The sequence below is a fragment of the Cucurbita maxima genome, unplaced genomic scaffold (genome assembly GCF_002738345.1).
Source record: "Cucurbita maxima cultivar Rimu unplaced genomic scaffold, Cmax_1.0 Cma_Scf00018, whole genome shotgun sequence".
Taxonomy (NCBI): Eukaryota; Viridiplantae; Streptophyta; class Magnoliopsida; order Cucurbitales; family Cucurbitaceae; genus Cucurbita; species Cucurbita maxima.
Genome location: NW_019272034.1, coordinates 1,959,212 through 1,983,449, shown reverse-complemented (window position 1 = coordinate 1,983,449; position 24,238 = coordinate 1,959,212). Strand labels below are relative to the sequence as shown.

The 24,238-nt window shown below is 35.2% G+C and overlaps 5 protein-coding genes and 1 long non-coding RNA gene across 7 annotated transcripts in view; 2 read left to right on the top strand and 4 right to left on the bottom strand.

Annotated features, from left to right (window-relative positions):
- Nucleotides 1-649: 649 nt before the first annotated feature.
- Nucleotides 650-6,014, bottom strand: LOC111493009 (isoprenylcysteine alpha-carbonyl methylesterase ICME-like). The gene is made up of 11 exons (XM_023142574.1): nucleotides 5,601-6,014; nucleotides 5,118-5,194; nucleotides 4,419-4,488; nucleotides 4,243-4,323; nucleotides 3,742-3,816; nucleotides 3,128-3,229; nucleotides 2,907-3,047; nucleotides 1,975-2,040; nucleotides 1,742-1,885; nucleotides 1,249-1,339; nucleotides 650-1,126 (listed from the first exon to the last, which is right to left on the bottom strand). The coding sequence occupies exons 1-11, from the start codon at nucleotides 5,870-5,872 to the stop codon at nucleotides 965-967; spliced, it is 1,281 nt and encodes a 426-aa protein (XP_022998342.1). The 5' UTR covers nucleotides 5,873-6,014; the 3' UTR covers nucleotides 650-964.
- A 1,051-nt stretch (nucleotides 6,015-7,065) lies between these two features.
- LOC111493303 (transmembrane protein 33 homolog) lies at nucleotides 7,066-9,964 on the bottom strand. Its single transcript, XM_023142956.1, has 9 exons — nucleotides 9,684-9,964; nucleotides 8,889-9,000; nucleotides 8,678-8,778; nucleotides 8,420-8,545; nucleotides 8,226-8,346; nucleotides 8,053-8,137; nucleotides 7,714-7,827; nucleotides 7,588-7,627; nucleotides 7,066-7,472 (listed from the first exon to the last, which is right to left on the bottom strand). Exons 1-9 carry the CDS (start codon nucleotides 9,858-9,860, stop codon nucleotides 7,320-7,322), a joined length of 1,029 nt encoding a protein of 342 aa, XP_022998724.1. The 5' UTR covers nucleotides 9,861-9,964; the 3' UTR covers nucleotides 7,066-7,319.
- Nucleotides 9,965-11,013: 1,049 nt separating this feature from the next.
- Nucleotides 11,014-13,678, bottom strand: LOC111492972 (protein trichome birefringence-like 19). Its single transcript, XM_023142525.1, has 2 exons — nucleotides 13,110-13,678; nucleotides 11,014-12,003 (listed from the first exon to the last, which is right to left on the bottom strand). The coding sequence occupies exons 1-2, from the start codon at nucleotides 13,638-13,640 to the stop codon at nucleotides 11,191-11,193; spliced, it is 1,344 nt and encodes a 447-aa protein (XP_022998293.1). The 5' UTR covers nucleotides 13,641-13,678; the 3' UTR covers nucleotides 11,014-11,190.
- On the top strand, nucleotides 11,999-12,241 carry LOC111492973. Its single transcript, XR_002719946.1, has 2 exons — nucleotides 11,999-12,071; nucleotides 12,185-12,241. It is a non-coding gene; the product is annotated as an uncharacterized LOC111492973 (long non-coding RNA).
- Nucleotides 13,679-16,501: 2,823 nt separating the features above from the next.
- LOC111492915 (eukaryotic translation initiation factor 3 subunit G-like) lies at nucleotides 16,502-18,343 on the bottom strand. The gene is made up of 2 exons (XM_023142422.1): nucleotides 17,889-18,343; nucleotides 16,502-17,343 (listed from the first exon to the last, which is right to left on the bottom strand). Exons 1-2 carry the CDS (start codon nucleotides 18,220-18,222, stop codon nucleotides 16,811-16,813), a joined length of 867 nt encoding a protein of 288 aa, XP_022998190.1. The 5' UTR covers nucleotides 18,223-18,343; the 3' UTR covers nucleotides 16,502-16,810.
- Nucleotides 18,344-22,034: 3,691 nt separating this feature from the next.
- Nucleotides 22,035-24,238, top strand: part of LOC111492583 (uridine kinase-like protein 2, chloroplastic) — an 18,001-nt gene continuing 15,797 nt past the window's right edge. The window contains exons 1-6 of one of the 2 annotated variants that reach the window (XM_023141931.1): nucleotides 22,035-22,386; nucleotides 22,558-22,649; nucleotides 22,728-22,797; nucleotides 23,043-23,161; nucleotides 23,268-23,364; nucleotides 23,812-23,891. In XM_023141931.1, the coding sequence (XP_022997699.1) occupies nucleotides 22,194-22,386; nucleotides 22,558-22,649; nucleotides 22,728-22,797; nucleotides 23,043-23,161; nucleotides 23,268-23,364; nucleotides 23,812-23,891 (651 nt within the window). In that variant the 5' untranslated portion in view covers nucleotides 22,035-22,193. The remainder of the gene's footprint in view (nucleotides 22,387-22,557; nucleotides 22,650-22,727; nucleotides 22,798-23,042; nucleotides 23,162-23,267; nucleotides 23,365-23,811; nucleotides 23,892-24,238) is intronic. The other variant, XM_023141930.1, reaches the window with a different exon arrangement.

The following is a 24,238-nucleotide window of genomic DNA, read 5'->3' as shown; positions in this document are numbered from 1 at the left end:
AAAAAGAAGATGAAAACGTGGAAAAAAAAACCAGACAAGAAACACAGCATGTAGACATGCAAAGGTATCATGAAATGAGACAATCTAGAGAGAGAAAAAGAAAAATAAAGAAGGAGAGAGAGAATGTTATGTGGAGAAACAGAATGAGGAAAGCTGCAAAAGAAAAAAAAACAGACAAGAACAAAAGCATGTAGAGGTGCGGTGTTTGATATTAATATTAAAATGTTTGAAAGTTGGAAGAGGAGTGGAGCCTCTGGTCTGATACAATACCTAGTTGAGTTCATTCAATCAACTCAAATGGGCAGAAGCTATATATATATATAAACATAGGGAATGGTTCTTATATCTATGTTCTCCAGGTATGATCATGAAATGCATCAGCAAAATTAAAGATTGTACTTCTTTTTCTAAAGAAATATAGTTTGAAAATGAAATGTATTGAAATAAAGATGGATGAATGTCTACAAAATTTAAAATGTAATGAAATGCTTTGAAACTTGGTCAATTTATGAGCCAATTGTAGATTAATTACATACTCTTACGGTTTGCCCGCCCTTGAAACCTTTTAGATCATCTTTGTCTAGTACGAGTCAGGAAGACGATGATGACCTAGTTAACTCTCGACGATAACAACCTCTAGGTGAATGTCTTGTACTAGAACATTGCACATTCGAAATTGAATAAACGAATTGGTATGAAGTATTCAAACAATAATACAACATAATCAATGGGTAATCTTAGGCTTGCTACTTCTAAACCAACAAGAGCACTACAGATAACAATAATGCTACACAATGAAAGGAATAAAAGTTTTGAATGCTCTGCTGCAACTACAATTGCAGACTGGATTCAGGAGCTTCCAAAGCATACTACGATTATACATATAGTCAATAACACAGGAGAACAGAATGGTAATATTTTGATGTCATTTGTTTGTGAAAAGCATAAAGAAACGAGGAGGGCTTCAGAAAGGGCTAACCATTCGTGCCAATCCTATCAAAATCTCTGGAACAAGACGCGGTTTTGGCGGTGCCATGGAATCCTTTGCAAGAGCTTCCTCGTCGCCAGCATGTAATATGGCAACTAATTGATCAAAAAGTTCATAACTGCCTCCACGAAAAGGATCCTGCAAAATATCATCAGGAGTTTCACAAAATGACTTTGTTGAGTGATGCCAGCTGCGATCTCTCATCTTCCCAAGTAGAACATGAAACAAAAGATACGACAGAACTTTGAAGGTCGGCTTACCTGAAGGAACAAATCTGTATGAGTTTTTCCCTCGTAGAGAAATAAGTTAGCTTGTGCCCCTACTTTTCGGAGTGTCTCCACAAAAGTTACACTGCAAATTTCAAATTAGCATCCGACCATGAGAATAGGATTCTATTTTTGATGCCCAAGTGATTCTTGAAATTGGGAGCAGCACATGTAGAGCATAATTGGACCTTTTTTAATTTTTACTGATTTCATAGCTATACATAATTTATATAGTAGTATGAGAGCAGGAGCTTGTTAGCAAGCATCTATTAAGTCCAGATAAATAGAAGGTGTAGCACGAGTTTTTTCTTTCCATTCCAAGTACATAGTGTACACCACTAAACATACATTATGCAAAATTAAAGATTGCAATACTTCACCATTCCATAATTTGAAATAATAGGTGACTTAAGTGCACAGAATGGTGACATGAGAATAATTTATGAGCATTCATCTACTATCAATTCAATAAGAGAAACGCACTAACCTGGCATCCGATGGGATTGAGTAATCACCAGTACCATGAAAAAGAACGAAAGGAGGTAAGCTGGATACAGCATCTCTGATGCTAGGATCTTGGATTCTTATTTCAGGGGAAAATTGGGCCAAAGATTCTTCACCTTCCATTATGCTACAGACACACGTTGAAATAAATTGAAGAAGAATAAGTTGACGTCAATCAGTCCGTTAATGAAGAGAAACATGACATTTAGGACCTACCTCAAAAAGAGAGAACGATATAGACCCCGACTATCGAAGTGCTCAACTAGTTTTGACAAGTTATAACTGCCACAGAATTTAGAAAAGGAAACTTCAGTACAGGGTCCTTATGCATGAGCCAGACAAGAAAGAAAATTGCTTAGTAATCATAACTAGGATTTTCTAAATGGGAAAGGGCAGCCTACGATAGAAGCATTAGTAATGAAATGAATATGAAAATCAATGGTCAATTAAAGATGTTTCAACTGCTTTCGGGCAAGAATACTATGATTACATTTTAACTAATGATCTGTTTGTGAAATTCAATCCTAAAATGTGTGGTCCTCAACTTTTAAAATGTATAGAATGCAAGGCATTTTCCTTGACTCCTCATATAGATAACAATGAATTTGAGAGAAGTTGCAGGACATATAGACCATTGACATGAAAAAGGACCAACCAACAGGTCATAGAAAATCCTTTCAGTTTTTCATGGGGTCCCTTAAGCCATACTCTGTGAAAGTAAAGTAAAAGCATTTACACCAGCCGAGAGCCAATGAAAAAACATGATCATAGAATTTATTGAAGCCCAAAGGGGAGGGATTTGTTGTTAGAGCTCCAGAGATGAGGTTGAGAGGTTAAATTCAGTATTAGGACCATTAATTAGCAACAACCAGCCTTTTTATTGCACAAATCTAGGAAAAGTAAGAACGAGCATTGTTATGGTTCAACATTTTCTCTTTCTTATTCGTCTCTTATCTTGTTCATCTAGTCTGTCTAGCACCTTTTAAGCACGAGAGTAAAATAAAAAGTACTTCATCTAAGGTGGTCTTTTGAAAAGAAGAAAAAAGTTTAACAACAACGGGAAAGCATGCTATTTAATTGTAGCCGAATCACATAATTCCTGGGAATCCCTTAAATTCCATAACAATGAAAAAGGGGTAGAAATTTACCCTCCAGATAAACCAAAATAAGCTTTCATTTGGGAAACACTCCAATCTACGCTCTCTCCTTTTCCAGCTTCTTTGATTGCTTGCTCCAAGAGGGCACAAACGGAAATATGTGCACCAGCTGATTGTCCCATTAGAAAGATTCTATTCAGAGGGGGCAAAATAAAGTAATAAGATAGTGAACATAAGACGGGCATGAGAAAATGAAGAAATTATCCAGTCACCTGTCCGGATCTCCTCCATAGTCTGCTATATTCTTGCAGACAAATGAGATCCCTTGAGAGACATCTGTCACCATGTCACTAATGGTACCCTGCGGGAAATTTCTGCAAGTAGAAAGTTCACAGATTAAGAGACAAACTCTAGTAGATGCATATACTTCTGACCACAGAGTTGACTGATTCAAATTGATCATTTGACATATTGGAAGCATGCATACAGACACAAGGCACCGAAGCTATGGATATGATATGGCGAGGACACGTTTATTAAAATAGAGTTTGATGAATCACACTACTCAAAATTTATTATTCTTGTCATATATTATTATTTATGCCCACTTATTATGCTTCACAAATGTTTGGTACGTGATTAGCAAGTGTCAGACTCAAAGACTAGATTTGATGTATATATCTATTGGGCTAACAAGCATCCTACCCATGACCACAAACATCAGAGTGTCTTAGATTGACACATGGTATTCAGACAAGTTTCTTACAGGACTAGTAAAAAGAGTCTAACAGAGAACAATTTGCAGGACTAGTAAGTTTTCTTCCTTCTTTGAACTAAAGTAGCCTCACTAAGTTCACCATGATAATGCTTGAACATAATGCATTACCTATAGTCAATTGAGGCTACAATGACATCTCTCTCTGCCAACTGCATTCCTAAAAGAGCTCCCCATGCTTTATTCCTGAATCATTAATAAACATTAGAAAATAACCGTCAAAATCGTATTGCCATTAAGAAGCAAAAGAAGCTTCCATGAATAGATAGTTACACAAATCAACTTGTTAAGTTGGTACATGAAGGTGATTTGGCCATTTTAGTTCACCATAATTCATAAGAGTTGCCCCATAAAGACGCAAAAAGAAATCTTATGGTTATTGCAACTATAGTCCTCATGGACAAAATGTGGTTGGAAAGGAATAAAACTCCTAAGGATCTTGACTAGATATCATCACGAATTCTTGATTGATTAATAATAATATGGATTAATGTATTGTAGTAGAAAATTTTATAGCTTATGAAGAAGAGGTTTTTAAGAGCTGAATGAAGCCAATACCAAAAACCTTTTCAGGATGGACAAGCAAAATGCCATCAACGTCGGATCACTCACCCAATAATCCAAGCTCCGCCACTAACAAATATCACAACTGGTTTTTTTTCATCAGTATTTGTAGGTAAATACAAATCCAAGCTGAAACATCACTCAAAGAAGAAGAAAAATGGTTTAGATAAGGGTCAGAGTGAAAAAACAAACATAACAATTACCTATCCAAGGAGAACACCTACCAATTTCTTGGTTGATTTCCATAAATAATATTCCTCCGAATCTGACTTGAGAAGAAATAATCATACATAACTGTTGTAAATGAAAGGAAATCAGATACGCCCATTTATCCAGTACAAGCATTAATGCGGGAACTTTTCCAATAATAAAATTTTGATCAAAATTTCAGTAAATTGAGATGGCAACAGCAATACGAGAGCACGATAAGTTCTTATTTCAGAATGTCATGAAAATGTTGAAAATGAAGGCAAGTATTACAGATTGTGTGCTCGCATATCCATGGACTGAAGTGCACAAAATGCTACTTTACAGAAAATTTAAACAATGTAACCTAGACCCCCTTGCTTAGAGGTCCCTAACTAGAGTATTTATACAGTAAAAGTTTCATTAGGCTAAGTATTATAAAACATGACCATTGTTCGAGTGAGTTTACTCAAAGTATAAAAATGATAGCCCAGAAGAGAGTTATTAAGAAGTTAGCAAGGAAGGCATGGCCTCTTACGAACTTCAAGAGGCTTGGGAGGAAAGCAAGACTAATTTGAGCAGAGGCTTCTAAGAGTGCTTTAATTTGCAACTTGTACAATATAAAAACTCCACCCCAAATTTAATTTTACTATTTCTTCCAAGGACAACAAAATCCCAAGAATCATTTACAGGAAAAAGAAGAAATGTTCAAAGCGAATAAGCTATGCAGCAAATACCTTGAAGAAAACCGGGCATAAGAAGAATGGCATACACTGCAAGTGCAGTTAATCTTACGATCCACCGGTACCCTACCCTGAATGAAAAGAAGGGATCATGATATAGCGAGAGGAAGAGCTCACTGAAAGAGCAAAACTAATATGATGTAGAGATTCCATGATTAAATAAAATTTTTGCAGATTCTCAAGTTCGAACAAACGAAATTAATAAAATAAGGGATTTCATGATTAAAGTATTCCCTCAGAGCAGAAGGCGTAAAATTTCAAGCTACGAACTACGAATCCTTTCCATTTCCTTTCCTCAGGGAACAAAGAGTAAATAAAACAGGAATAGAAATAAGAATTGACATCTTTGTAGGACTTCAAAACCAGCTGCGAATTCACATTCAGGTTTTCGAAATCCAAATAATCGGCATATGTGCATGAGTCCGCAATGCGTACAAGTGTTAAGAGAGAGGCAGAGAGAATCCATTTCCACATTACCCAAGAGATCGAAGGAGAGTGAAGCTCAACCGAGTAACAAGAACGGTCTCCGCAGCAGCATGACCAAAATCTCGACTAAAAGACTGCTGACGCCGCGGTGGTTGTGGCTTCCCGGCACCAAGACGGCGGCTCAACTGGTGGTGAATAATCCCAATCGGATAAGACAACATCCTAGAGAGCAGAGGGGGAGTCTCCGCCGAATCCTGATCAAACCGAATCCCCTGGCCGGCAAACGTCACGACAGGGCGGAGCCGGTCAGCCGTAGCCGCCATGGACGGCCGTAGGAGATGAGAAGCGAAGGGATCGAAGCCGATTCTGAGATTCAGAATTGAAAAATGAACGCGTTTTTTTCAAGATCAGTGGTCTGATCCACCTTGGATTTTTGCTTGAATGGCACATTCGAAAGCTGTCAGGTTCCATTTTGTATTTGCAAATTCGTGATGTGTTTTTGCGTAACGAATTTAAATAATAAAACAAGTCAAAGCTTCAAAATTACAGTCAGATTGACGCGTGGTGCTTACGTGGCACACCGAATAACGATCTGTCTAGTAATATTAGTTTTTGGTTTAAAAAATTTTGAAAATGTTTTTAAAATTATAAAGAAATTTGGAAAACTGAAAAAACAAAAAAAAAAAAAAAAACCTTCCACTCCCAACCCAATCCAAATTATAAGGGTCGGATTAGATCAAATTTCAAGTTCATGACAATTTTTCGAGTTTTTGGAGTTAGCTCACCCTTGCGGGATCACGACCTTTTGTCCTGGGCATTGTAGTACGTGTGTCGCCTAGGGCATAAGGGGCATGATGACTTGACGTCATCCTCACCTTCCTCCGACTTATCATCGGCAGTTTGCTCAGTGTTCCAACCTCAACGGTTGGCAACTAAACACGAGGGTTGCGCTCGATGCAGGACTTAACCCAACACCTTACGACACGAGCTGATGACAGTCATGCACACCTATGTCCGCGTTCCCAAAGGCACCCCTCTTTCAAGAGGATTCGCGGCATGTCAAGCCCTGGTAAGGTTCTTCGCTTTGCATCGAATTAAACCACATTCTCCACCGCTTGTGCGGGTCCCCATCAATTCCTTTGAGTTTCATTCTTGTAAACGTCCAAGTTATGCCGAAAAAAATTTGCCAAACCCAACCTAAAAACAAATGGTTGATAAAAATATTGAGTCAACCTAAAAATTTACTCAATCCAACTAAACTCGACCCATGTACATCCTAATTGTAAGGATTGAGCTCGACCTTTTGTTTTCTTTTAAAAATACCCTTTATTTTATTTAAAAAAATTGAATGTGAAATTGTGGAGAGAATATTTAGAATATGATATGGATGTTTATGACATACTGAAATGGCGAGCCCAACACCATTCAATAACCAATGGTTGGTATCACTGCAACCATAGAATTAATATCACTTGAATTGAAGATTATAGCTTTGTTAATTGAATATTTGATATAAAGTCTAATTCTTGAGAGGTTGTATATATGTATATATATCATATTATCATCACAAATCTCAGTTGCTAAAGTAATATCATGATTCATAACAAGTAGTCCTGCCCTGCTTCATAATATGCATACAAAAACCCCAAAACAACAGGGTTCATGAGGCAGCTTCTGTCATGAATATATGACTATCTTCTAAGAAACAATGAATATATTCAGTAAACTAAATGCAAACTAACAGAAACCACTTTCTTGTTCTTGGTTTCTCTACCTGATCCACCATCTTTGAGCTGCAGAAAGTAAAGGCTTCAAAAATGGGAGAAATCTGCTCACAAATGGATTAACTTTTCTCCCAATCTTAGCCCACGCACTTTGATGATACCCAGCAGTCATGGGGAAGTGATACATCAGCTTCAGTAGCTGCAAACCACACAGTTTCAAGGAAGTTAGTACCATTGATTCTCTGAAATGGGTGTGCTCGAGTTAGCTACGCTGCTGTTTCGTGCAAGCCAAACGAGAGACAGAAGGAACCAACCTGCCAGTACATGAATGTTTGCACGAAGTTTCGCTGCCATCTGCATAGAGAAACCGAGGCGATGGATTAACAGAAAGAAAGGATTGTTAATGATGGAAATGAAAAAGACGACGACGAGGAACTGACGTGAATAAGGAGATGATCAGAAGGAAACCCAGTGCAATCTCAACATTTGAAGACAGAAGACAAAGTGTGGTTGTATTTGATTCCGCCCAAGCACAAGGCCGCTCCAAGCATTTCCTAAGCAACCAATCAGATCAATGAGTGCTCCAATCCACACAGAAAGTGAAATTCAAATCTAAATATATGGTAATCATTAAGTGAAGAAAGTTCAAGCACAGCTCAGTTATCTAGAGAAAACTAAGAACAAAATGAGTTACTTTGTGTTCATATACTCAGATTAAGCCAATCTCTTTAGCTTGTACAAGTGAACAACTTAACTTGAGAGAAACCTTGCCACTTTACCTGTAGAAGGCGGATCGGGGGAAATTATGCCGAACGAACTTGGCAATCTGCTCAACAGCTACGCATATAATTGGAATTAAAGCAACTGCAACGAGGTAGAAACCGTTATACCATGCATAACTGAGCAAAAACTGCATAAAGTTAGACAAGGGTAAAAGGCAAAGCAGCTATACGTTTAAGGAAAAGATTTGAAGCTACAAAGGTAATGGAGTAAATAAGGTAGACGAGAGCTTTTGTTGCAACGACAGGTTGGAAGTAAACTTCCAAAGCCTGCATATCGAACGACCTGGGTGTCTGCTAGATAAAACAGGTCAGACGAACCTTGAGGTATACTAGAAGGCAATAGTTACTTGACCAAAAAACTTACCCCACAAGTAATGAACAAGGTGAATAGAGAGGAGCATGCAGTGCCCATAAGAGAAATCTGATACGCCCTATGTGAAATGTTTCTGGGAACCATTGGTATCATTGCAAACGATGTCAAGAGAAACACCTACAGGAAATAACGAATGGCAACCCGTAAGGTTGGATAAACCCGACTTGATTCTGCAAATAAAGTCTAATTCTTAAGAGGTCTACTTGACACACTTCTAAATATTAGGATGGCTGAAGAATTTCACTTTACCCAAGCATTGACCAAAAAAAGAACCCTATGTCGATCCCAGCGTAAAAACAGCCAATTTGAATCTGTAGTTGCCGATGTTCCTGAATTTCTTGTAGTTGACCCTACATTGTCAGCGTAAACAAAATCCAATTAGTAAATCGTGTAACAAACATGGTAATCTACAATGCAAGTCCGCTCTGGAAAGCAACTTTCTTAATGATAAATCCCATACCGGAGCTCTGTGACTGAGTTTGATCATTTGTAGGAGGTGAAGGTGCTGATTGCCTCCCTGGCTGAAATGATGAACTGCTGGAAGACATTGTCTCAACTACAAGATTAGGATCCTGCATATGTGAATAACAGTACTTAAAGCAAACTACAAATGGTATGATAAAAACTTCGGGTTTCATCCAATGTTTACAACAAATGGTATGATAATAGATATATACATGAGCCATTCAACAAAACACTCAATAAAACGTGATTAATCCCAGAATCAAATAGAAGCTTAACTGATCGCTCAGGCATAAAGAACAGTATCTTGATACGTTACAGGCCCTCAGATGAACATACAAGAGTGTACTTATTCCCTTCATGTATGAAAATGACGAACTACCCAGGAAAACAGATAAGCCCAACAGGGTTTAAGCTTGATGAAAGCTTAAAGATACATTGTTCAATCAAGAAAACAAATCCAATCAACCAACAAGAATCCTGAAGACATCAAAGTACATACCAGAAAAGGCAAGTTTCACAATATCAACAGATTATAAATGAGATTACAGAACAATCACGCAATAAATCCACAACTCAAGAACTAACTGGGCTCAAGAAATACCTATCAGACAAGAAAAACAAGAACCATACCCATTTACAAAAACAAACAATTAACAAAACCCGAGAATGCAAACCACAAAATTCGAGATAACCCAAGAAAGGGTGTCCAACAAGAAACAAAAATCAACCAATTAACTCTATCATTTCACAACCATTAACGATCAAACTAAAGATCAGAGAAAGAACCGACGATGTAACGCTGGTAGAATTTTCGTTTGAAGTGATCGGTGACGTCGGAGCGAGAAACCAAGTTGGGAGGAATGAGAATGTTGGACCAGTAGTCGGCCCATCGGGGGTCGTTGTCGTAGTCGTAAGTCGCCGCCGCAATTCGCTTAAGCCTCTGAGTTTCTTCGCTGATTTCCCCCATTTTTCTGTGTGTGTAACTGCAAGGAGAAGACGGAGGAGGACTGGTTTCTTCACCTTTTGACGTTGATACTGATCATCACCTCACAGCCGATGCTTCTTGTTCTTTATTTCATCGAATGCTGCAATTTATACGACATCGTTTTATAGATCTGTTTGCTGCTAACTTCTGTATTAGCGGTTAATTGCTTATTCATTACGTCACATTATCCAAATCCAAATAAAAAATGCATCCATTACTTTTTTTTTTTTTTTTTAATAAGATTAAACATAATAATTACATATTCCCATTTTAATTTTTTTCTTTTAATTCGAATTTCTCATTTTTTTATATTTTTAAAAGTTAAAACTTTAATAAAATTGTTAACAAATTTCAATAGATTATTAGCTCTAACCTATTGATGGTACGTGGTCAATTAAATAGAGTAGCTGTGAGATCCCACGTCAGTTGGAGAGGAGAATGAAACATTCTTTATAAGGGTGTGGAGATCCCACATCAGTTGGGAGGAGAATGAAGCATTTCTTATAAGGATGTGGAAATCTCTCCTTAGCAGACACGTTTTAAAACTATAAGACTGACAGCGATACGTAACGGGCCAAAGCAGACAATATCCGTTAGCGGTGAGCTTAGGCTGTTATAAATGGTATCAAAGTAAGACATCAGGCGATGTGCCAACAAGGACGCTAGACCCTCAAGAATGGTGGATTGTGAGATCCCACATCAGTTAGAGAGAAGATCGAGTCATTCCTTATAAGGGTGTGGAAACCTCTCCCTGACAGACACGTTTTAAAACATGAGACTAACAGTCATATGTAACGGGCCAAAGTAGACAATATCTACTAGCGATGGGCTTGAGCCATTACAGCTCCTTTGAGGCTAACATTGCTCGGAATCCTCTTGGAATAAGCATGTCGGATAAGAATGTTTCAGACCACTTAGCTAACAGAGATTGATGCGACTCAGGCCTGCCTTGGTGCTCTACATCTTAAGCTCCGCACATCCTGGTTTTCATCAAAAATTCATTCGGAACAACCACACCGAGATTCCTCACTGACTATTCATCAGATCAAATCTGTACATTGTGATTCATTAGATGAACAGAAACTTGATATCATGCTATGTTCATTTCCTACTCGTATCGAATAAACGTGATATCTCCAAGACAAACCAACTGACAATATGCATCTGATACAAACTTCTATAGACTGTTTTATTGTCATTCATTCTTTCATTTTATAGGTGGAGTAGTAATACAGATGAACAGCAATGGGTTTTGAGAAGAAAACAAATAATGATTAAAGAATCAAAACCAAAACAAGCAAGAAATCCAAGTTCATCTTTGATTCAATTCTGTTTGATGAGCCAACAGAGCTCTCTCTTGAGCTGATCTGATGCCTTCCAACTTCACCATGTGAAGCAAGAAATCACTCCAAATGTCAATAGGACCAGGCAGACACCAATGAACACAATCATTAAGCAACGAGCTGTCATTCCCCTGAGGCCAATGCCCATATTGACTCGGGTGTCCATCTGGTCTAAGCCACATGGGTTGTGTTGTATCAAGCAACCTGAACTTAATCCCTTTCTTTCTCCCTTCTCTCTCAGCTCTCCTAAACTCCTCCATTTGAGTCATGTAAAGCTCCAAGTTCATACCTTCCAATGCTGAATCTTTGCTCTTCAATGGCTCTGTTCTCAAACAGTTCCCTCCTTGATTCCACAGCCCATTCTCAAAGTGTGCTGGTGCAAATGTCCTCAAGTAAGTGATGCCCTTGAAGCTCTCTGAGGTGAGAATGGCTTTGAAAGCTGTTCTGAAGGCCTTTCTGTAGCCATGGTAGATTCCCAGCTCGGTGACGTTGTCGAGGAAGCAGTCGTGGCAGCCGATGACTCGGCCGTTCTCGTGGAAATACAGCGGGTGGAGAAACCATTGGCCAGACGAGATCATCACGTAATCAAAGCCAGGTATTTGGGAAGTCCATGCTTCATCAAACTCATCCAAGTACAGATCGAACACGCCTTTTGTTGATGATTCTTGTGATTTGACGAGATGGGTTGTCCATAAAAAGGCCATAGTGAAGTTGTAGGACATGTATTTCCATTTTTTGAAGTGCTCATCTCTGCTAGGTGAAACATCTATTGGATACTCCACCTGAAAAATCAAGAAACAACATTGTTCTATTACAAACTAAGCTTGCTTTCATCATTAGTGTTCATAATGTCTTTTTCTTTTTGTTTACAAAACGTTTTAAATTCATAAATTATCGCTACCTAATCCTTTTTAATCATAGAAATAAAAAAGATATTAGTCTCGATGATCTAACTCGATTAAGAAATCAAATGATTTGAATTCTTGCCACGTCATTCTCAAAAGTACTCAATAAAGAAAATAAAAAAAAAATTATATTGAGAAATTTGATGGAATCACTGTCATTGTTCTCTGTAAAGATTCTCATAATATTAAATGCATTATTTAGATCAATGTCACATGGCTTGTTTGAGGGTTTTTTTTTCTAATAATTGTTTATACGCGTAAGCTAGATATGTGTTAAATAATTAAAAATTTTAAAATCTATTAAACATAAAATTTAAAATTTAAAAATTTATTAGATATATATATATATATATTAAATGAAAAAAGGAGAAGGATAGTTACCCATACAAATATTGGATTTTTATCTACAAAAATTAAAATAATTAAATATATATATATAAAGATTCCAAAATCTTATGTGACTTATCGCACACTCCAAGTTATTAAAACAAAATATTCCATATGGTATTCATTTTAAATATTTATAAATAACTACCATTAATATTTGGAAAAAAATTGAGAAATAAATTTAAAAAATGTGAAGGGAAAACTTGAATTTCTAAAAAAAAAAAATAATAAAAAAAATAAAACCCATTATTATTTATAAAAATTAGTCAAATTTCAACACCATTTTCCAAAAAAAAGTAAAAATTCAATCAAAGAAAATCTATCCCAAATAATTCACAATTTTCAAAAAGAGAAGAAAATCACATCAAAATTATTATGAATCACACAAAACTTTTTCACATAATTCATAAATTAAAATTGGAAAGAAAAAAAAGTCTAATTGTTTAAATTAAATGTCGTCTCTAAAATATAAAATTCGTGACCGACACATCCATTTACCCAACATTCATTAAAATGGATCTATAATATAAAGTTTTTATAATTTAAATAAAAATAAAAAATAATTGGGGAAAAAAAACTTTTTCAACGAAATTTACCTTAGACAAGAGGCAGATGAGCGATTGAACGTGATTCCTGGCAATATTATCCCCCACAAACGCGAACGCCTTATGTCTCATCAGCTCCAGAAACTGCGCCGGATTAAACGCAGGCAGCTCGCACCCGTCAGGCCGCCACCGCCACTGGAGGAATCCGTGGTCGGGGCGGCCGTACTTGAGGCAGTTGAGGTGCTCGTGGATGGCCCAGCAGGTATCATTGGTGTAAGGCGGAGCGGCGTTAGGGTTGGAATTGGGGATCCATTCGCCGACGGCGAGATCGCAAGGGAGGGCGGAGAAAATGGAAAGGTTGCCGGAGGCGAAGATTTGAGGGCGGAAAGCAGAGGAGGCGGCGGAGGTGGGGGATTCGAGAGAGGCCTTGAGAAGGAGGAGGGAGTAATTGAGGAGAGGGAAAGTGAGGGGGATAGTGATTAGGATCAAGAGGGCTAGGGCTCCGCCCAAAATCGCCATTAGGGTTCTGTATTGCCCATTTTTGCCGGGGCGGAGGTCGGTAGGAGCTTGGACTTGAAGCATCGTTGGAGAGAGAAACAGGAGAAACAAGAAGAAAATGGTTAAATATATATATATATATATATATATATATATATATAAAGAGAGAGAGAAACAAAAAAGTGACTAATAATTAAAGATTAAAATGATATTATTAATTATTATAGCAAATAATGTCATATCACATTTGTCCATTGATTAAATAAGAGAGAGAATTAGAAAAATAGGTTAAAATTCTAAAAGTGTGAAATTATGGTTAATTAATATTTAAAATAGTTTATAGTTGCTACGATAATATTTTTTTAAAATATATATTTAATGATTATTAAAGGGATAATTATGGTATAATAATTTGTTAGGAGAGAGATTAAATGTATTTTTTTTTTTTTTTTAATATAGAGAGTGGATAGGAAGAGTAGTCCCAAAAGGCAAGGGCCACATTAGTCCAACTTGGTAGGCCAATCAACATTTTTCATATATCCATTTAAATTATTGACGGGACACTTTTTTTTTTTTTTTTCATTTTTTTCATTTTTAATTTATATTTAAACACTATAAATATAAACTAAATTAAAAAAAAAAAATCAGTCTTAATTGTTTACCTAAAAAACATTGGGACGAGAAATAATTTTTGTTAATTTTATTGTGGACTTTGAGTCAAATTAAGTTATTTTAATAAATTAATAAAATTATTTTTGATAAATAAAGAAAAAGTGAAAAACAGTTTTGGAGGTGTCGGTGATAGGTTGATGAACATGATTTTCCACCGGAATTTTTTTATTTTTTTATTTTTTTTTCTTTTTTAATGTTAGGCATCTTGGGAATATTTTTTTTATTTAATTGATGTGTATTCGACAACAAAAAGTTTAGGCACGTGATTTTTGTATTTTACTGCTACAAAGGTTCTTACCTATCTAATGTAAATGGTGATACTTGTAGCTTAATGAATTTTAAATAAAGAAAATAATAATCAAATGAGTTTTTTTTTTTTTTTCTCGATATTGTCAATTTCAATTTCAGACTCAACTCTTTGTTTTTGTTTTTTTAACTAAAAACTAATTTATGATATTTTTTAATTTTGTATAATTAATTTTTTCCTATTAGTTTAAATATTTCTAATTGAGTTTCAAAAAATATATTTATGTTAACCAAAGCAAGGAATTAATAGGGGACCGAAAATATAATCTTGTCCCTAACCCATTTATCTAACCGGAAAAGAAAAGGTTTCACAATCTCTCGCCACTCCCCATCTAAGCGGAGAATCTTTTCCTTGTTCGGGGCGACTCCCCATAATGAATATCACTATCTAAGAATCACTTGATCCAACATTTCTTATGAATCATTAAAGCATCAACTCAAATTATTTGGCTAAAAATTTGTCTTGGAAGATTGTTTTTCTCATCTTTTTAGAAAGATTATGCATCAAAAATATTATTGTTGTTTGTTTGTTTTTTTTTTTTTTTTTCCAAACTAACTTTGATGCTTTTACTTTCATAAAGATGGAATTCTTGCCAAGGAAATTCGAAGAAACCTCAAAAAAGTGTCCAGCAACAAATTTGGGAGATCAATACTGAGCTACACACCGATGTGGAGCTATCTTCCTACACACCACCATTAAATTTTTTTTCCCAACTTGGAGAGGTGAAAATGAGCAATTCAAACTTCTTTTACTCTCTCGTTGCTGTCAAAATTTAATGGTGTCATATAGGAAGATACCCACACACCAGTATGCAATCAAATATTCTTTCTTCCTTTCTGTTAGCATTGACTGGATGAAACATCTAGCAAACTAGCATCTACTTTCTAAGATTGCAATCTTCAAACTATCACACTTGTGAGCCTATAATTCATGAATCTTATCTTTGGCAAAAGGAAGGCTTTTAATATGACTAAACAACAAACATTCTTGTTGTGATAAATTGAGATAACATAAAGTTTGAGTACTGTATGCCATAATCGACCCAAAAAACGGGTGATCAAGCCAAAGACCATCACCAAACTGCAATTATTTGAAAAAGACTGCATTCATAGAACCGGGAGTAGTTTGATAATCAAACTAAAAGGCTGTCATATTTTGTAATCTCTTCAATTATTCCTGGTAATCATCATTGCATTATGTTGGGTTTGAACCTATAGCACTAACTTCAAATCTACAACCACCACAATAATCCTTTGACGATACAAGACACTATTTAGAATACTACTACATTTTGCTACTTGGGTTTGAACCATTTACTAAATTTTGGGGGTGCTATGCTCACTACGGCTTTAGGGGAGGACCAGGTAATAATTCCATAGAGACTCTTGAATGACAGCTCTAATGGCTTCTCCCTTAATTGAGCCATTCTCCTGTTAATTTCTTGGTCAAGCTATTGCCTACGAACTAGCTCACTCATCAACAGGCAAGCAGAGTGTAATATGTACCTTTCCACTACTTAGAAGAATTAGTTTCCTATATCAGTTCACTTTCTTACTCCTCTTTTCACCCTAAGAAAAATATTAACTATCACCTTAGAAGCTGTAATTTAAGAAATGAATTTAGAAGCTGTTTCTAAACTCACACCAATTTACTCAATAAGCGATGTTATTTTGGTTTATGATTTTCAGACTCTACTATACCAAAAGCACCTATAAACGTTACAATAGAGGTTTTCACTTAATCGAAAGCACCTATAAGACCTTGGACTAAACCTCCATTCAAACTCCAACCCCCCTTTTGGGTTCTCGCCAGACATTTCAGTGGCTCAAAATTCAAACAGATAAACTACAAATTCAATGAGACGGAATTAGGATTGCTTCTCATCTCTGCTCAACAAAGATGGAACATAGCATATGGCTTCTTCTCAACGTTGTAAAATATGCACATGTCAAAACATATTATCCAATAACGTATAAAGCTTAATGAATAGCAACGGTTTTCCCTTTACATTTACGTATTTTCATTTCAGTACTGTTAACACGCTATGAAAACGTAAAAACATTGCTATTTCTCCCAGCTTCAAACAGTCAAATAAGTAAACTCACAGAGTCATTGAATTAAATCCACTACATGTAAATTACCGGTACAAAAAAATTGATTCAATCATTTTCTGGACTCGAGTAATCTCAAGAAAACATTAACAAAATGTTGGGGAGAAAAATCCAGCTACAAGAGTATGCAAATCATAAGAGAGTTTGAAAGAGAAATCATACCTTTAAGTCGCCCTTGGAGTAGCCCACTCAACTCTAAGGATGAGATTATCATAACCATATCCATTGAGTTTGTTAATTGCTCTTTGTGCATCCTCACGGTTCACAAAGTTTACAAAACCAAATCCTCTGCTCATGCCAGTCTTTTGATCAACAGCGACATAAACTCGGCTAACAGCACCAAAAGGTCGGAAAAGCTCAAGTAAGTCAGGCTCTCTAGTATCCTCTGAAAGGTTGGTCACACGAACAGAGTTCTCATCATTTCTACGTCTCATGTCAGTTCCAGTCCTCTCTGCCCCTGCTCTCATACCTGGAGGTACGTACGCTCCCTTCGTTGCACCAGGAGCAGCAGTTGTAGCCTCTGGTGCAACAGTCTTATCCAATCCATCAGCTTGTGATGCCAGGTCTTTGTAAGGGCACCTTGAGGTCCAGTGATCACCCTTTTTACCACAAGTTCGGCAGACCATAAGAACAGCTCCACCTTTTCCAAGTTGAGCTAGAGGGTCTCCAGCAACCTTTGGCTCCTCTGGTTTGCTACCTGTAATCATTTGCAGGAAACAAGGCAAGAAGATACGTTTCAATTGGTCGATAAAGAATTAATGTGAGCATTGTATCAAAAGTATAAAGACATTCAAGCATTACTCGTAAGAAGTGCAAAAGCAAATTTCATAACTATGAAGTCAAATGAATGGCACAGAGAAATCTCTCATGTTTAATAACAAGGATTATTAACAAAAAATATATATATATTGATAATCAGAAGTATTCAATTCACAAGATAACCCTGAAATTCCAAATAGAACATACAACATATGCATAGTTCTGCAAAGTCTATCAATCTCCTCGCACCATCGAAAGGTGATTCTCTCCGTTTCAAATACAAACCATATACGTTTAAATATTTCCAGTCAGCAAGTACCAGAGTTTTCTAAAGATCAAACACCACTGTAACCATAAGAAAGTGCTCCAACATAGAAACAAATGGCATACACCGTAATCAAATTATAACTAAATAGTTGCAACACCAATCAAATGCACGCAATTCCGAAAAACTACCAAAATCAAGATTATTTAAACACAAACCAGGAGCACGAGGGCGCTCGAGAAGAATCTCCTCGGTGGAGACCATAGTGAGCCTACTTCCGACGTCTTCATGTACAGCATCCCCGAACTTGGCCCAAGATCGGCGCTCTATGGCATGTTTACTCAGACGAGCATTGGCAAGCTTGCGCGTTCGAGAGGTCGTCGTGATTTTGACCTTGTTGCCATCTTCGTTAAACTGATACTCAATAGTTTTCTTCAACCCATTTTCGTCCGGCCCAATAACTTGCTTGGGAGGAAGAAGAAAATCAAGATCCCCATCATCGTCATCTAGCTCCCCCCATCGCAATTTGGATGGATTTGTCGGCTGAACCATTGGGCAGGAGAGACGGAGAATAGGGAAGGCTACGGCTTGCAACACAGATTGTGAGCGCTAGGGTTTCGATGGGGAAGATGGGATGGCAGAGGAAGTTGCAATGTACTCGAATTTTTTAAATTAGATAAATTCATGGCCCAAAAAATTATATGTTAAATTAAAAATTTTAAATTTTTTAAATTAGATAAATTCATGGCCCAAAAAATTATATGTTAAATTAAAATTTTAAAATTTAGTTTTTAGAGTTCAATTTTTAAAGAAAAAACTTTAATTATACAATATTATATTTTTTAAAATTATAAATTGGTTTGTTCAATCAAATTACTTCTTTCAAAATTACAATATTTATATTATTAACAAATTAATTTAAATCTTTTAAATCGAACAAATAAATAAAAATTAAACCATCAACTTTTAAAATAATAATTAACACATTTAAATATATACATCTTAATACATCACTTTTTTTTAAGTTTGGTAGGTAATTATATAAATAATTGTCATAAATTTTAATAAAAATGTCTTTATAATTATTATTGTATTTAATTAAAAGTTAATAAACTAAAAGGAAAATTGAAAATTTTCCATCAAAATTAAAGTAACTTAAATTTCATGGATAATAAAGTATAAAGTTACCAAAAAAACATTAAAAGCTTACCTAATTTAAAATTTAAAAAGTATATGGAAAAGAATATAAGAATACACATTTTTTATTGTAATGTAAGAAAAAATAAGGACCGTCCATCCAATTGGATGTCAAATAGATATGTAGACACTTTTGCAGAGGATAATTCCTCCTTTACAAGTTGCGAGGAACATGACACTGTGATATAATTTTTTATTAACTTTTTCTCATTTAAAACTAATTTTGTATTTTTATAGACAATGAATGTGACGTATTTAATTATTATTATTATTATTTTCTAATTTTTTTTCTTTGAAAATAAATAAATAAATTATTTAGAAGTGGATTCTGATTAGACTAAAGTTTAGATTCTAATATTTTAATTTAGTGAGTATTTTTTTTAAACTCACTTAAAGCCAAAATTTTAAACTTTAATAATATTTAATATGTTTAAAAACATTTAAATATTTCAAATAATAAAGAAAAGTATATAGTTTTAAAATATTTTATTATGATTAATGTGTGTATTTTTTGTTTTTCTGGGAGCAATTTTTATACTCTATTAAATATTTCTCTACAAAAATATTTATTTTATTCTCTAGATAAGAATTTTAGGTATCGTCTCATGTGTGGCTCCATAGATTTCTTAAGCTCGAAGTGTGTCGTCATTGCAATGTTATCTTTAACTGAATTTTCATCCACTCCTTTGTCTTTGCTTTCTAAATCACTCTGTCTAAAAAAAAAAGTCCATAGATTCATAATAAGCTATATTTCTTAAAATTATATAAATAAAATTCAATATTAATTATAAAATATTAAAAAATCAATCAAATCTCGAAAATACGAGGGGGAATGAGGTAGTATTACTCAAATCATAAAAGTTAGGTTTGTATTTTTTGGTTGGGTGAACGTTATTAAATCCAAAACAAAATAAGAATTAATATTTTATTTTTTACAATAAAAAAATCCAAAGAAATTAAATATATATATATATATATATATATATATATATATTGATGGGGGCAGTAAATGGAATAAAGTAATATTTAAATATTTGGAGCAGAAAAGTTGGGTGGTTTGGATGTTATAATGAAGTGTGGAGTGTGGTCTCTTCCTTCTAAAGCCCACATTTCTGTTTTAATTTCATTCTCAAATTCTTCGTCTTCTTCTCTCTCTTCTCTCCCTTTCTCTCTCCTGTTCTGCCATTTTTGTGAAGGGAAGGAAGATGGTGAGGGGGTTGGGTTTGGAGAGGTTAGTGGTGAATTTGAAGGCAAAAATCATGAAGTCGTTGAAGATGAAGAAGTCCACAGATAGTTACGATAAGATGGAGAAAAGTGAAAGCATGCGAGTTGAAATCAGAAGCAGAAAGGCCCAAAAGCTCATCCAACAGACCATGAAAATCGCAGACTCTCCCTCTTCAAAAACTTATGCTCTCTGATTCTCTCTCTCTCTCTTCTTTCTCTCTCTTCTTTTATGTTTATAATAAATTTTTATAAAAGTACCAACCATATTTAACTGTTATGCTCTCAAGATTCATCCGAGATTGTGTGACACTTGTTCAATCAGTTAATTTAAAATAGTATAATCGACCTCTAACACGTTTGGCATAAGATAGTTTGAGATCGTATATTTCGAAAAATATTGTTAGTGATGGAAAATGTATGATGTAGACTTTAAACTATAGATAAATAATCGTATATATATATATATTTTTTATTTCAATTATATTGGGAGAATGGAATTACGTATAATACTCAACTTTTTTTATATTATTCAAAGTTGAATCGGATAAAATTATTATTTTAAAGAAAAATATAAAGATTTTTAAAATAAGAATAAAAATAAAATGATGAAACTAGTAAAGGAAATCAAGAATTTTCAAACATACATTTTTTCAGAAAATTGTCAAATAATAAAAGGATAATGATTTTTTTTAAAGGGTTTATTAATTACAATTTTAAAACTAAAGAGATTAAATTAAAATAAATACAATTTTAAAACTAAAAAAACTTGGTCATCTTTAAGCGCTTTACCTATAAAGTATGATAATTATAAATTTTTGTATTTTAATAAATAATAAGGTTGATGACGTGTACTACTAAGAAAAAATGGTGACGTGGCAATTGTTTGAACATGGAAGTGAATTTGGTGGATGCCATCTTCCAAACTTTGCAAGAGCCTTTCATTAAGATTTCTCCTAAAAAGAAAATCCAACTTTAATCACTTTGCATCCATTAAATTGACTTTTTTTTTTTTTTTTTTTCTACAAGTAAATAAAAAATGCATGAATGAACCAGTTCCACATCGAATACCTAAATATTTGTATATTTATTTATTTATTTTCAACTGGGTGCATTGTATATTTGTTTTAGTAGATTCGTTAGGCTATAGTATAAATATCCATCAGTCCTACCTAGATTTCAGCTAAACCGACACAAAAATTTTGAACCCCTTGTTATCTTGTTTCAGTTAAATGCAACATGATATTTAAAGACCACATGATACCTAGGGAAGCTATATTCTTTCTAGGAATCAAGTATGAAATCCTCGCGTACTTCGTTAATTCCCTTGTGTAAATGTTTGATTAATCCACCACACCTAAATGGTGTGAAAATTATCTTATTTATAATCAAATGAATTACAAGGATATGAAAATAGTAATAAATGGAAATAACAATAAATGGAAAGATACCTATGATAATAAGACAAATATTAAATATTTGCCTTATAATAAAATATAAAATATAATATATATGGTAAACTATAATTTATTACTAAATATCCTTAACACCTTCGCTTCGGTATAGAGAAGAAAAAGAAAGAAGCAGCACTCTTGTCGATCGTTCATGGTATGACTGGCTAGCTTTAAATAAAAGAAAGTGATAAGAATAATCAATGTTGGGCACAACCTTGGCAGTGAAGAAGATTGGATGTTTGTTTGTTTCAAAATCTTCAGCTAACTTCAATTGCTTTCTAAGCTGTCACTTGCAATCACTTAAACAAAATCACAACATTGTAAAATAATTATGGTCCAAAAAGATTTTTCATTAAATTCTAGTTGAAACTCACTAAATAAATTATGGATGTTGAATTGTCTAAATAAAGAATACTTTGCTTTCGTCTACATTCAGAATCCCGCCTAAAAATGTTGTTGAACCGAATATAAAAAAAAAGGTTTATTCTTGTTGGTATAGTAAACTAATTCCGCGAAGGATACTTCACGCTTAGAACATTTAAGAACGGAAGCGTGGAATATCAGTACCGGGAATCTTTGTGCCCAAATCCGCCGGCGTGTTTACCGGCTGAGTGATAATCCCGCCAACGACTGGTCCGTCGATCAGTAGTCATGTCGGAAGAAACCATCCCGATAGATTACGTCATGGAAGCTGCCTCTGGACCTCACTTCTCCGGCCTCCGGCTCGACGGACGTCTCTCCTCCCCGCCGTCTTCCTCAACTTCCTCTCCGGCTCATCGTTATTCTGTTTCCTCTTCCTTTGCGCAGGCCGATGCCAACACTCCTAAGCAGCCCTTCGTCATCGGTAATTTTCCTCTCTGTTCTTGATTGCTTTGTTAGGGGATTTGGATTTTATGTGAATGAGTTGATTTATTTTCATGTTCGCGCTTCGTATTTTGTTGATCCTGCATTTACAGTTACAACTCTTTCCGTTTGATCGAAGCCGTTTTAATTGTTGGTATTGTTAATTTGTTAGGTGTTTCTGGAGGTACTGCATCTGGGAAGACGACAGTGTGTGACATGATTATCCAGCAACTTCATGATCATAGGGTAGTGCTGGTCAATCAGGTTATCTTTCTTTTCGCTGTATCTGATTCTTAGTCTAGATTTTGCTTCAGTTTCTTGAACTCCATGGCTTTGCTGTAGGACTCGTTTTACCGCGGATTGACAGCTGAGGAACTAGAACGTGTGCACGAGTATAACTTTGATCATCCTGGTAATGACTTTAGTGATTTCAACTTGTTTTTTGCTTCCGGAAATTTTAAGGGAAAGCATGGAGGTTTATTGCTTAACCACCTCTCAATATTTCTTAATGCATGGGATAATGATTTGATTGCTTTTAAAGGGAATTATGTTTGCCATAATCCAACAGCTTATGCTTTTGGATTTAGCAATCATCTTTGAATAGCAACTGTATATAACATTGTTCGCTTTCAATTACTTCAATTGAATTGTCTCTAGATTCGTTTGACACCGAACAGCTTGTGGATTGCATCGAGAAGCTAAAGAGTGGGCAATCGTACCCTGTCCCAATTTATGATTTTAAAACTCATCAACGCTGTGTAGATAGCTTTCGACAGGTGGTGACATCTCTTCCCAAGTGTTCATTTGGTTTTCTTTTTTGAGGGGGTTGGGCCTATTCATTGCTGTGATTTTTTCAGAAAATAAATTATTGATTCGCACCAGGTAAATGCATCCAATGTTATCATCTTGGAAGGTATTTTGGTTTTCCATGATCAAAGAGTCCGCAATCTGATGAACATGAAGATATTTGTTGACACAGGTTACAATTTTGCTATTATTATTTTCTTTGTTTCAATTTTTAACCCCGTGTGATTTCACATTTTCACTTTCCACATCATAGACTTTAGACTCTTGTCCTGAGTGTGTGAGAATTTTTGTAAAGCTTGCACGGTATTCTGAATGAACAAAGTATAATTGAAGAGCTCTGAATTCTGAACTAGTGAGAACATTTTTTAAAAAACTTTTCTTGTAATCTGTGGATGAATTGGGAGATGTGAATTCTCAAGGCAAGGGGGGGATAAGCATTGGTTTGTCGGTTTTCTTTGGGCTTACTTTAAATGTGTCAGAGATTTGGATTGAATTAAAGTTTGCTTATTGATCTTTAGTACTTAAATTTTTATCAGAAAATTTAAAATAGTCCTCTATATATTACTTCTATTGAATACTCTCTACCTTCACCTAATATTTCGCACTGCATTGGTTTTAGAGCCTGATGTGAGACTTGCTCGTAGAATTAGACGCGATACGGTAGAAAGGGGCAGGGACATTAACTCTGTCCTTGAACAGGTAAAATATCAATATCTTTCCTGTATTTAGATCAAACCTAATGGGATCTTTGATTATAAAGGTTGAATGGTGTGTGCATTGAATTATTCACAAGGTCTTCCATAGCTTACTATCATCAAATTATATTTCCTTCAGACCATGAGGATTTTGAAATGCTCCCCAAGCTCAATATTTGGTTATTACCATAACTAAACCATAATCATTTGGCGCATTATGAAAAAGGAAAGATGTAGTTGCCAATGTGTTGGGGGAATTACTATCTTGAGCCATTTCATTGCTTCCAATCATGGTGATCTCGTGGCATTAGCATGTTAAGAAATACAATTTATGCCGCCATCCACCCCCCC